The 13,093-nt window shown below is 46.2% G+C and overlaps 1 protein-coding gene across 2 annotated transcripts in view; it reads right to left on the reverse strand.

Annotated features, from left to right (window-relative positions):
- Window positions 1–4,695: 4,695 nt before the first annotated feature.
- OSBPL10 (oxysterol binding protein like 10) overlaps window positions 4,696–13,093 on the reverse strand; it is a 282,172-nt gene continuing 273,774 nt past the window's right edge. For both annotated transcript variants that reach the window (XM_022553889.2, XM_089918971.1), the window contains 3 exons: window positions 11,136–11,318; window positions 7,590–7,743; window positions 4,696–4,845 (listed from right to left, as the gene is read on the reverse strand). In XM_022553889.2, coding sequence (XP_022409597.1) covers window positions 4,801–4,845; window positions 7,590–7,743; window positions 11,136–11,318 — 382 coding nt within the window. In that variant the 3' untranslated portion in view covers window positions 4,696–4,800. The remainder of the gene's footprint in view (window positions 4,846–7,589; window positions 7,744–11,135; window positions 11,319–13,093) is intronic.

Below are 13,093 nucleotides of genomic sequence, written 5' to 3' on the forward strand. Positions count from 1 at the left end.
ATCCACCAAACATCAAAGCTCCAAAATGTATGAAGCAAACATTTACAGACTTGAAGGGGAAATAGCTCTGCAATAATAGTAGGAGATTTCAATACCCCACTATCAACAGATAAAAACAACAAGACAGGATCAATAAGGAAATAGAAGACATGAACATCACTGTAGGCCAACTGGACTTAACATACACACACAGATCACTCCACCACACAGCAGCAGAATACACATTTTTCTCAAGCGTGCATGGGACATTCTCCAGGACAGACCCTATGTTAGCCCATAGAACAGTAAATTTTAAGACTGAAATCATACAAAGTATTTTTTCCAATCACAGTGCAATTAAATTAGAAATCAATAGTGGAAGGAAAACTGAGAAATCCACTGATATGTGGAAATTAAACAACATACTCTTAACCAATGGATCAAAGAAGAAATCACAAGAGAAGTTAGAACGTATCTAAAGACAAATGAAAATAAAAACACATACCAAAATGTACGGGATGCTGCAAAAAGCAGTGTTACGGGGAAATATATAGCTATAATTACTTACATTTGCAAAGCTCACAAATCAGCAACCTTTGAACCTTAAGAAACAAATGAGCTAAACAAAACTAAACCCACAGCTAACAGAAGGAAATAATAAAAGATTAGCATAGAGGTAAATAAAGTAGAGAAAACAAAGTCTCACACTTCCTGATTTCAAAACTTACTGCAAAAGTAATCAAAACGGTGGTACTGGCAAAAATCCACATAGTAGACCAATGGAATAGACTAGGGAGTCCAGGAATTGTCAAATGGTTTTTGATAAGACAACCATTCAATGGGGAAAAGAGTCTTTTCAACAAATGGTCCTAGGAAAACAGTATATCGATATGCAGAGTAATAAAGTTGGACACTTACCTAACACCATATACAAAAATTCACTTAAACTGGATCAAAAACCTAAATATCAGAGCTAAAACTGAAACTCTTCAAAGAAAACATAGGGGGAAAGCTCCATGAAATTAGATTTGGCAATAATTTCTTGGATATGACAACAAAAGCACAAGCTATTAAAAAGAATGGACTTCATCAAAGTTTAGTATTTTTGTATATCAAAGGACACTATCAACAGTGAAAAAGCAACCCACAGAATGGGAGAAAATAATCTGCAAATCATATATATATATATGGAACTCCTACAACTCAACACATAAAGCAACCCAATTAGAAAATGTGCGAAGGACTTGAATAGACATTTCTCCAAAGAAGATATACAAATGGCCAATAAACACATCACTAATCATTAGAGGAATGCAAATTAAAGCCACAATGAGATAGCTTTTCACACCCATTAGGATGATTGTTGTAAAAACAAACAAAAAAGAGAAAATAACAAGTGTTGGGGGGGATATGGAAAAAATCAAACCCTTGTGCATTGCTGGTGGGATTGCCAAATGGTGTACTTACTGTAGAAAACAGTACGGCAGGTCCTCAAAAAATTAAACGTGGAAGATTCATACAACACTACACACACACACACACAGCCCTGAAAGAATTAAAAGCAGGGACTCAGAGATACTTGCACTCCCATGCACACTGCAGCATTATTCACAATAGCCAAAAGATGGAAACCACCCAAATGTTCATCGACAGGTAAACAAAATGTGGTGTGTGTGTATGTGCGTGTGTGTGTGTGTGTGTGTGTGTGTATTCCTCTTAGAGGAAAACATAGGAAGAACACTCTTTGACATAAATCACAGCAAGATCTTTTTTGATCCACCTCCTAGAGTAATGGAAATAAAAATAAACAAATGGGACCTACTGAAACTTAAAAGCTTTTGCAAAGCAAAGGAAACTACAAACAAGACGACACCCTCAGAATGGGAAAAAATATTTGCAAACGAATCAACGGATAACAGATTCATCTCCAAAATGTGTAAACAGCTCAGGCAGCTCAATATTAAAAAAACAAACAACCCGATCCAAAAATGGGCAGAAGACCTAAACAGACATTTCTCCAAAGAAGACATACAGATGGCCAAGAAGCACATGAAAAGCTGCTCAACATCACTAATTATTAGAGAAATGCAAATCAAAAGTACAATGAGGTATCACCTCACACCAGTTAGAATGGGCATCATCAGAAAATCTACAAACAACAAATGCTGGAGAGGGTGTGGAGAAAAGGGAACCCTCTTGCACTGTTGGTGGGAATGTAAATTGATACAGCCACTATGGAGAACAGTATGGAGGTTCCTTAAAAACTAAAACTAGAACTACCATACGACCCAGCAATCCCACTACTGGGCATATACCCTGAGAAAATCATAATTCAAAAAGACACATGTGCCCCAATGTTCATTGCAGTACTATTTACAATAGCCAGGTCATGGAAGCAACCTAAATGCCCATCGACAGACGAATGGATAAAGATGTGGTACAAATATACAATGCAATATTTACAATATATACAATATATACAATCAGCCATAAAAAGGAACGAAATTGGGTCATTTGTAGAGACGTGGATGGACCTAGAGACTGTCATACAGACTGAATTAAGTCAGAAAGAGAAAAACAAATATCGTATATTAACGCATATATGTGGAACCTAGAAAAATGGTACAGTTGAACCAGTTTGCAGGGCAGAAATAGAGACACAGATGTAGAGAACAAACGTATGGACACCAAGGCGGGAAACTGGCGGGGGGTGTGTGTGTGTGTGTGTGTGTGTGTGGTGAATTGGGAGATTGGGATTGACATATATACACTAATATGTAGAAAATGGATAACTAATAAGAACCTGCTGTGTAGAAAGTAAATAAAATTCAAAAATTAAAAAAAAAAAGCCAAGAGGATGATTACCCCAGGAGTCAAGACAGTGTTACCTCTGGGGTCCAGGAGCAGAATTTTGTAGGGGCACAATTTTGTCGGGGCACAAAGGTGGCTTTTAAGGTATGAACAAACAGGTTTCTTTCCCTAAGCAGTGGGTACATGGGTGTTTATAATTACTCTTGAACAGTATTATGTTTCGTGTACATCTTTTTTATATATTTCACAATTTTTAAAAAGGCAAAATGAACCCCCCCCTCAAAAAAAAAAATGTGACCCTTCTCCATTTTTTTACTACCCAGATGGTTTATACTCTGGTGTAAGACTGGAAAATCTAAAAACACCACAGTGATTACTTTTCGGTCTTCTCACTGAGGATTTTCTTCTCAAAATAGCACCTATTCCACTTTCCCTCTCAGAAATAAAATGGTTCCAAACACTTTACTCTCCTGGATGTTTTAAGACGATGGACTAGAACAAGCCTACATTATGGTTTTGCCTGGTAAGTCACTTCTCTCAAAACAAGACTATTCACTAGATGTGACCTTATGACCTTGTCACAAAATGTCCATACATGATGTTTTGATGAAAATATCATTGCTGTTCACATCAAATTAATACTAATCAATAAAATTTGAGTTCACTCAGAGCCACCAATTCCAACAGAACTTAGGAATCCCTAAAAATAAAATACAGACACACAGATAAGTATAGTATTTAATCGAAATATATCTGTCTAATATCTACAAAGTGTGAACAATTGGTCTTAAGAAAGCAGACAAAAGGCACAAAATTAGTATTACTACAGAGAAGCATTCATGCTACTGGATCGTATAAATATTCTCATTACAGTGGCACAGTAAAAAATAAATTAAGCATTGAGCAAAGATCAAATACTTCATTTTCTCCTTGCTTTATTAAATTCTGGTCATGTCTTGACCTCATTTGTAAAGGCTGAAGACTGAAACTGAACTGAAACCATGAAAACACTTATGCAGGCTTTATGGATGTTTTAATCACAGTGGTTTCCTTGCAGAATTCGGGTCAAACAAGAGGTGCACTTTAAAAAAAATCCACAGGATATTCTTTTCTCTTTCCCCAAACGAAATATAAGATTGAGGCTGTGGTGGTGCATGTTTGCAAACACTGCATGTTTGCAATGCGTGTATTTCATTTCTAAAGCCCTTTTTTCAAGATAAAAGTAGTGCAGTCTCCATATGACTTTTTTCTACCATGAAAGAAGCAGCTTCTGAAAATTGTATGACTAGAGCTTTGAGCGTGAGAAATTATCAGAAAGCTTCTGGGGCAAGGAGGTGGGAGGAACATTCCACGGTAGGCCTGGCTCTAGGCTCTCCCAGGGGTGCTCCATCCTGGAAGGCTCCAGCATAAACCTTTAACAGCTTCCTGCCCGCTCCCCATCCAGCAGGAAATGGCAGTTGATCTGTCTTACATATGGACAAACAAATGTTGACTTGCGAGGGGAATGGGAAGCACAGCGATTATTCTGAAATGACAGCCACCTTCTACCAGATGGACAGCAGTAGGGCCACGCCAGTTCACCTTTGTTTGAACAAGAGTTGTCAACTGGAGAATACTTTGTGAGTGCAAAAGTATTTGGCAAAGTGAAAAGTAGAAAACTTCAAACCTCGTTGATAAAAAGGAGCTCATAATTACCCACTTCAATATTGTTAACTGCACTATTTACATGTGTAATAATATCCAGCAGACATAGCGCATGCGTGTGAACATACAGTGTGCCGAGAGCTTGCACACAGACGTGTGTGCACACGCATGCCCCAAATGGCTCTTGAATAAATTCAATCCCATAGTAGAGTCTGGGGGTACATTTTTCACAGTACATAATTTCCCTCTCAGGTACCATGTCTTGAATGCAAGAGGTCTCAGGGAATACCAGAAGAACCTTGATACTGTACCACTTTAATTCCTACAAAAACAGGACCGTTTCTGAAAGCTCTGCATCTCCACCCATTAGTGTGCCTTCCAAAGCGGATTGAAGTATACCCAGCCATCACCCTGCAAGAGAGAGGAGGACACATCATTACATGGAGACCCATCGGCGAGACAAGGGGAGAAGCAAGGGCATCCCCTGCTGTGCTAGTACCACACAGTACCATGCAGTGCTGGTTACCATCTATCTGTTCAGGACCACCAACCTGTGTGCCGGCCTCTCCTGATGTCTCACAGCCAAGCCATGCTGGTGGTCTCACCACCCCTCCTCAGCCCGGCTGCTTTTTAGAGCCCATGGGATCTTTGTAGCTGGCATTTTGGGAGGAGACCCCACAAAACGACCAAAGTAATGAGGGGGAGGGCTTTGTTGGTTTACATCAAGATCAGCTGGCCAAAAAAAAAAAAAGCCCTTTGAAACAGGGGGACAGGAGAAAAAGGAGGGTAGTTGGACAAACGGACAGGGAAGAGAAAAGACAAGGGCCTGAATAGGAGGAATCTGCCCAAACCAGTGACTTTTACCACCCACCAGGCTGGAGGGGAGTGCCCAACAAAGGGCACACGCAAGGCCGCAGTCAAAAGACATCAGCACACACAGGAGAGGACACCAGTCAAATACCAGCGAGAAAAAGGCAAGAATCAAAATGGTATGCAATCTGGTGCTAGACTAGAGGGATGTACTGAATGGTAATCATGCTGGTGCAGGGATGATTTGTATTCTTTAAATATCCTCAAGCCTCCTGTTATAAACAGACTGGCTTTTCTTACACCCTATGGGAGGAAAACGATGTTTTTTGGTTGTTGTCATTTTACTTTTTTTTTTTTTTTGCGGTACGCGGGCCTCTCACTGTTGCGGCCTCTCCCGTCGCTGAGCACAGGCTCCGGACGCACAGGCTCCGGATGCACAGGCTCAGCGGCCATGGCTCACGGGCCCAGCCGCTCCGCGGCATGTGGGATCTTCCCGGACCGGGGCACGAACCCGCGTCCCCTGCATCGGCAGGCGGACTCTCAACCACTGCGCCACCAGGGAAGCCCCATTTTACTTTTTACTGTGCAACTTTCCACAGAAGCCGGGCAACCTAGTTGTCTCAGAGAGACCAGATCTGGCAGAAGGATCCCTGGGGGATTCTGTGATGGTTAATTTTACGTGTTGACTGGCTCTGGATTAAACATTGTTTCTGAGCACAGGGGAGGGGGCGGTGCTTCCAGATGAGGGTAGCATTTGAATTGGTGGGTGGAGTAATGTAGATATCCCACCCCCATGAGGTGGGCATCATGCAATGTGCCCAGGGCCTGAATGGAACAAAAGGTGGAGGAAGCAGGAACTGGCCCTTTCTTTCCTGCCTCACTCATCCTGACTTCTGCCCTCGGCTGGGATTCACACTATCACCTCCCCTGGGTCTCAGGCCTTTGGACTGAATCATACCACTGGCTTTCCTGCGGTTCCACCTCACAAACCACAGATCCCATGGCTTTTCAGCCACCACGATCTCATAATAAATCTATTTAAATTTCTATCTTCTGTTGGTTCTGTGCTGTTTCTCTGGAGAACCCTGACTAATACAGAGTCACCTCCCCTGGGCAAGGCCTCCAAACAGGGATACACTCAGAGTCTCCCCAAGAAGGCTTCCTGTCTGAACCAGCATCTGACCTTGACATCTGTGCTCAGCCCACGGCCCTAGTTCCCGCCTCTAGGAGACACGTGGCTGCTTCCTGCTCCAGACCAGAAGCCCACCTCAAGGTCACTAACTCTCCCGGCAGACCTCCAGCTCCAGGGAGCCATCCTTCCAAGGAGCAGAAGTCAGACACCAGCAGTGCCTAGGCAAGGAAAGCCCAGGCAGACTTCAATTGGCCCTTAGTGTTTCAATTTTTTAAAATTCCTTGACACCAGGTGAGTATCAGATCTCATAAAAATTCTGATTTCTGGCTTCTCTTGAAGAACTGGGCCATCAGCCTGTGACGGCCTGGAGGTCAGTGGCATCCACCCTTTCAGATACAGACCCTGGGTCTGCCCTGCCCTCACCGGCCTGTTTCTCTCATTGATGCTGCCAGGCTCCTGACCAGCCTGCCTTAAAAATTGTGGCTCCGGGCTTCCCTGGTGGCGCAGTGGTTGAGAGTCCGCCTGCCGATGCAGGGGACATGGGTTCATGCCCCGGTCCGGGAAGATCCCACATGCCACAGAGTGGCTGGGCCCGTGAGCCTTGGCCGCTGAGCCTGCGCGTCCGGAGCCTGTGCTCCGCAACGGGAGAGGCCACAGCAGTGAGAGGCCCGCGTACCGCAAAAAAAAAAAAAAAAAAAAAAATTGTGTCTCCTACACCTTTGTCATTTCCAATTCTGTTCTCAGAATGCTGCTTGGCTGTGCCACGAACAACTGGGCACAGGGTGCCCTGTCCAGTCAGGGGGTGAGGGGCGTGGGGGGGGTCCCCTTCCAACACCACTTCCAGCAGCAGCGCCGGAACCAGACCCCCGCGGGCCTCCCCGGCACGTCCATCCCCCATTGGGCCCCTGGGAGGCAAAGCTCTGAAAGGGTGCTGTCATGGAGAAGGTTCCAACCCACCCAGGTGTGGAGCTGGGCTGGGAGGGGCTCACCGACCAATCTGCTACTGAAGGCAGAGTAGCAGGGCCGTGGTCTTTGTGAAGCAGGATGCCTCCAGAGCCGCAGCCCCACTCCGTGCCTCCCCGCGGGCGGGTGCACCTCCCTGATGGGGGAGCCACGGCCACCAATGCCCAGACCTCCCAGGCCCCCCCACCCGTCCGGCGGCCGCGACAGGGGACAGCCCGTCCTCCCCGCCCAGGACGCCCGGTAGGGTTACCTCCTGGATGAAGTACTTGGGCCGCCAGGGAGTGCGGAGGTTCTCCCGCTTCCGCTCCTCTGTGCGCTGCTTCTCCTCCAGCCGCCGCTTTTGCTCGGTGGCAGCGTCGATGTCCCCCAGCCGCAAGCATCGGGTCACCTCCCGCCAGAGGTTCCTGGGGGCGGGGGTCATTGGGGACAGGAAACAGTCAGGCAGGGCCAGCAGCCTGAGGCTGCGGTCCTGGGCGAGGAAGGGCCCCAGCCGAGGATGCTGGGCTGCGGGGCAGGAGGGGGTGAGCAGCTCACTCCACAGGCCCAGGGCCCCACCTGCACCCAGATCTGAATCCCCTCTCCCCTCCCGGGCTCTGAGCGTCTAGACCAATCTAGGGAAGACTGGAGCAATCAAACTGCTCCTACAGACAAAATCTACAGCAGACCCTGCCACGGGGCATTCACCACATTCCTAAACATTTTACATATGGATTAACTCATCTCACCAACACAACACCCCAGGGATATAGATGCGATACTATCACCCCATTGTAAAGGGGAGAAAAACAGATCCACATAAGGTGAAGTGACCTGCCCGAGGTCAGCAGGCTGATGGATGTGAACAGTGGCTGCTCTCCTACCGGGAGCCCCGTATTAGGAGTTACAGACCCTGGGGGATCCGTCACCTTCCCGTGTCTACACGCAAAGTTAGACACATTCATTCATTCACTCACTCACTCCTTCATTCACTGGAGAAGGCGGCAGCTTCCCTCCTCAGGAAGCCGGGGTGCCCCCTCCAGTCCCACTCTGTGCTGGAGGGAGGGGACCAGCACTGACGTGAAGGGGGACACTTCCTCACTTCGGCACATCAGGACCAGTCAGTATTCTGCACAAGGGAACCAGGTTTTGGGGGCATGATGTCTCTGCAGCTGGGGCCGAGCAGAAGCTCCCCGTTAGATCCTGGGCCAGGAGCCCGCAGGGGAGTGGCCAGTGCATCCAGGACAGCAGCCCTCCTGGGGGACCCGAGCCCAGGAACCGATGGGGCCCGGGCTCTGGCTGCAAGGCCAGCCTGCCCACCGCCGCCCAGCACCCCACCATGCAGAGGGTACAGTGGCACCCTGGCTCCGAACTTACACAGGAGAAACCTCTGGAAGGTGGGAGAAAGCCAGGTCCTACCAGCCTCACAGCCCTTGCTCTTTCTACCACGCCCTGACAGCTGACTTAAGAGGGGAAAAGATGGCCTAAAACAGGAAAGGAAGGTGGCGAAGGAGACAGGGAGGGCTGGGTGCCTGGTCAAATCAGTCTTTTCCATCACCTGAACCCTCAACACACACCTGGCTCTGAGGGAAGGACTGGGTGCCCGGACATCCAGGGTCAGGGTGCTCTCAGGGCAGGACCTCCCCTGATAAGGCCCATCATAAAATAGTGGCCCCAAATTTAGAGGGTAGAGAGCCCCAGGGACTGCAGATGGGGTGGTGAGCAAAGAGCCGGCCCACAGGTCAAGGGCTATGCCCAGACACCCACCAAGAACCCCCTGGAGGGGCTCTGCTTCAGAAGGCTCTGAACTTCAGGACAAAGGGAAAGGCAGAAAAGCCTCCAGGGAGGAGAGGGTGGGGGCAAGTCGGCAAGAAAAGCTAAAAGGAAGCCCAGGGGAGCCTTTGCTAGAAAAGGAAGTCCCGGTGGCCAAGGACCAGGTGATGGCTAGGCCGGGTGTGGCCAGCATTGCCGTGTGGAGGGCTCCAGCCCGAGCAGGATGCCTGCGCGGGCCGGGCTCTGAGCATCGCGAGCACATTGACAGCAGTGGGCCAATGTAAGAGCAGCTTCACTCTCCCCTTAATGGGGCAGGGGTTCCCCTCCACAGGGGCTGGTGGGGGCCGGGCCACTGTGGGGCTGAGACCACTAGGCGGGCCCTCCTTCGCCTCCTCAGGTGAGGCCTGGCACAGGTGGCTGGGCTCAGGTGCTCTGAGTGGCAGGCGCTACACCTCAAGGCCATTCCCGCCTCGGAGAACAAGGTGGGCTGCTGGGTTTGTTAACAGCCCAGGTCCAGGTTCCAGTAAAGTCCACGTATGCGAGACGAGAAGAGGCGATACGCCCCTCTCTCTGGTTGCAGACTCCATCCTCCATCCATTCCACTCCCAGCAAGGCTTAATGAGGAGCAGCTAACCTACTCAACAGTCTTGGAATAACAGCTCAAAGGAATCATAGTTTTGTTGTCAACAGCCATACCAGAAACAAGCGGTGCTGTGACAGCAACCACAGGGCTCCTGATTCTGGGGAGGTGTCGTCAGAGGCCAGGGGAGGGATTCCTTCCTTCACAGCCCAAAGGGCTGGGTTCACGCCCTCCATTTGGACTCAGAGAAGGTTACACTCTGATCAACAAGAACGAGTGGACTGATCCTACCACAAAGCCAAGTTTCCAGGACACTGCAGCCCTCTTTCTATTAAACTCGTTGATAATGTATGAGTTATACACACTGGGGTCCGTGCTTTGTTTCCACATAAAAAGCACCTTTCCAATTTCGTTACAAACTCTTCCCGTAATGGCAAACCCTTTCAAAGAATCATCTGTAATTTCACTTTAACCCTATATCCTCTTTCGACAGAGCAGCATGCTTTTAGATAAGAGCGGGGCCAGCAAACATTCTCTGTAAAGGGCCAGAGACTAAACGTTTTAGGCTCTACAGGCCATTTGGTCTTGGTCGCAACTGTTTCACTGCTATTGTAGCCAGAGGGCAGCCACAAACAAGATACAAACAAATGGACGCAGCTGTGTTCCTGTAAAAATTTACAAAAATCAGCCAGAGATGGGATCTGGCCCATGGGCCGTAGCTGGCTGACCTCCTGGATTAAAAAATTAAAATGGCATATTTCCAGAAGATTCTGCTTCTGTACCTGCATAAACATCACTTTAAGTGGCTTGCGGGATATTCACATGATAGAATGAATTCTCCATAATTCACTTAACTGTTTTCCAATTGTTGCACGGTTAGATGGTTTCTTTTTCTTCCTTTTTAGTTTTTTTTTAAATACCCAAATTTCATATTTAAAACCTTTTGTGAACTGAAGAATTTTCCCTTAGATGAGATTCCCAGAAATGAACTACAAGAGGTGAACTCACAAATTTAAAGCTACTGATCCACGCAGCTAACCTGCACACCTTCCTACTGGAAGCACAGAGCATAGAGTGTTAATTTTATCACAGCCTTGCAGGCACTGAATTTTTTTGAATTATGTTGCTAATCTGGTAAGAAAAAAAAAAGTATCTCATTGCTTTGCTGCACAGCTCTTTGATTACTAGCATCTCTCTGTATTTAACTTTGCAATTAAGTAACAGACCCACAGAGTTGACAAACTCTTTTAGGACAGGCATTAAAGTCTGGGCGGGCTGTTTTCACACTCCACCCCATGACTGCAGAGCAACTAAACAAAGGATCTACACCTAAGTGACACACAGAGGACAATTCAAGTTTCCAAAGGAATGATTCCTGGCCCCTTTGCATTGGGCTTCCTCTCTGCCCCTTGGGTCAAGTGCTGAGGACAACAAAGCTTGGAGAGGAGCACATGGCCTGGTCCCCACCTGGACTCCATGGGGCCCTGCTTCTCCAGGGGTCGGATCTTCTTGGGGTACACTGGCAGCATGGTCGTGTCAATGACCTTGGTCTCCCCGTTGTTGTAGGTGAACTCTAGGGTCCCATTCCACTCCCCGTGGGCTTTGCACACAATGGTGTTGGTCGGGTTGTGCTTCACTTCTGCTGTGACCCTGAATTAATGAAGCATCGAATAAACACGCTTTGCAAGGTTATTAGAACAGAGACCGACTTCAACAAGCATCCTCACATGTGGACATTTTTTTTATGGGGTTGCTTTTTGCTCAAAGACTAGCTCTTAAAATGTGATCTAATATCCTTGAGCAGAATAAAGAAAGCATCAGTGGGAAAACAGGTAGGATCTGAATAAAGTCTGTAAATTAGCTCATAGGAATGCAGCAATGTTAATTTCTTAGTTTTTTTTCAATTGAAGTATAGTTAATTTACAATGTTGTGTTAGTTTCAAGTATACAGCAAAGTGATTCAGTTACACACACACACACACACACATACTTTTTCAGATTCTTTTCCCTTATAGGTTATTACAAGATATTGAACATAGTTCCCTGTGCTATACAGTAGGTCCTTGTTGTTTACCTATTTTATATATAGTAGTGTGTATATGTCCATCCCAAAGTCCTAATTTATCCCCCCAATTTCTTAGTTTTTTTTCAATATTGTTTTATTGATTTTTGACAATAAATTAGATAGGCGGTTGAAAATTATACATGTTTTACACTATATTGTATACACTATATACTGTGATTTGTTTAGTTGAATTTCATCAATTTCTTAGTTTTGATAAAAATGCCAAGGTTTTATAAGATGTTATTATTGGGGTGGAAATCACAAAACTCAGTAAAAACAAAATATAAATATCAATTAAGTGTATCTGGTCTATTGTGTCATTTAAAGTAGAACTAACTACCATATGACCCAGCCATCCCACTACTGGGCATATACCCTGAGAAAACCATAATTTAAAAAGAGTCATGTACCACAATGTTCACTGCAGCTCTATTTACAATGGCCAGGACATGAAAGCAACCTAAGTGTCCATCGACAGATGAATGGATAAAGAAGATGTGGCACATATATATAATGGAATATTAGCCATAAAAAGAAATGAAATTGGGTCTTTTGTAGAGATGTGGATGGACCTAGAGACTGTCATACCGAGTGAAGTCAGTCAGAAAGAGAAGAACAAATATCGTATATTAACGCATATATGTGGAATCTAGAAAAATGGTATAGATGAATCTATTGGCAGGGCAGGAATAGAAAAGGCAGATATAGGGAACGGATGTGTGGACACAGGATGCGGGGAGCAAAGGGGAGGGTGGGATGAATTGGGAGGTTAGGTTTGACATAAATACACTACAACATGTGTAAAGTAGACAGTTAGTGGGAAGCTGCTGTATAGCACAGGGAGCTCAGCGCAGTGCTTATGCGATGGCCTAGATGGGGGGGGGGAGGGAGGTCCAAGAGGGAGGGGATATATGTATACATATACACTTCACTGTATAGCAGAAACTAACACAAGATTCTAAAGCAATTATACTCCAATAAAAAATATATATAAAACTTTAGGGCTTCCCTGGTGGCGTAGTGGTTGAGAGTCTGCCTGTCGATGCAGGGGACACGGGTTCGTGCCCTGGTCCAGGAGGATCCCCCATGCCGCAGAGCGGCTAGGCCCGTGAGCCATGGCCGCTGAGCCTGCGCATCCGGAGCCTGTGCTCGGCAACGGGAGAGGCCACAACCGTGAGAGGCCCGTGTGCCGCAAAATATAAGTATATATATATATATATATATATACATATATATACACACATATATAAAACTTAAAAAATATATATATATACACCCTTCTCCTCCCTCAAATAGCAACTAACAGTGTACATTTCAACCACCAAAAGAGTGTGAGAGTCTAGGGGGGAACTTTTCAATC

The sequence above is a fragment of the Delphinapterus leucas genome, chromosome 10 (genome assembly GCF_059928025.1).
Source record: "Delphinapterus leucas isolate spDelLeu-1000000601 "Yukka" chromosome 10, BTC_Dleu_Yukka2, whole genome shotgun sequence".
Lineage (NCBI taxonomy): Eukaryota > Metazoa > Chordata > Mammalia > Artiodactyla > Monodontidae > Delphinapterus > Delphinapterus leucas.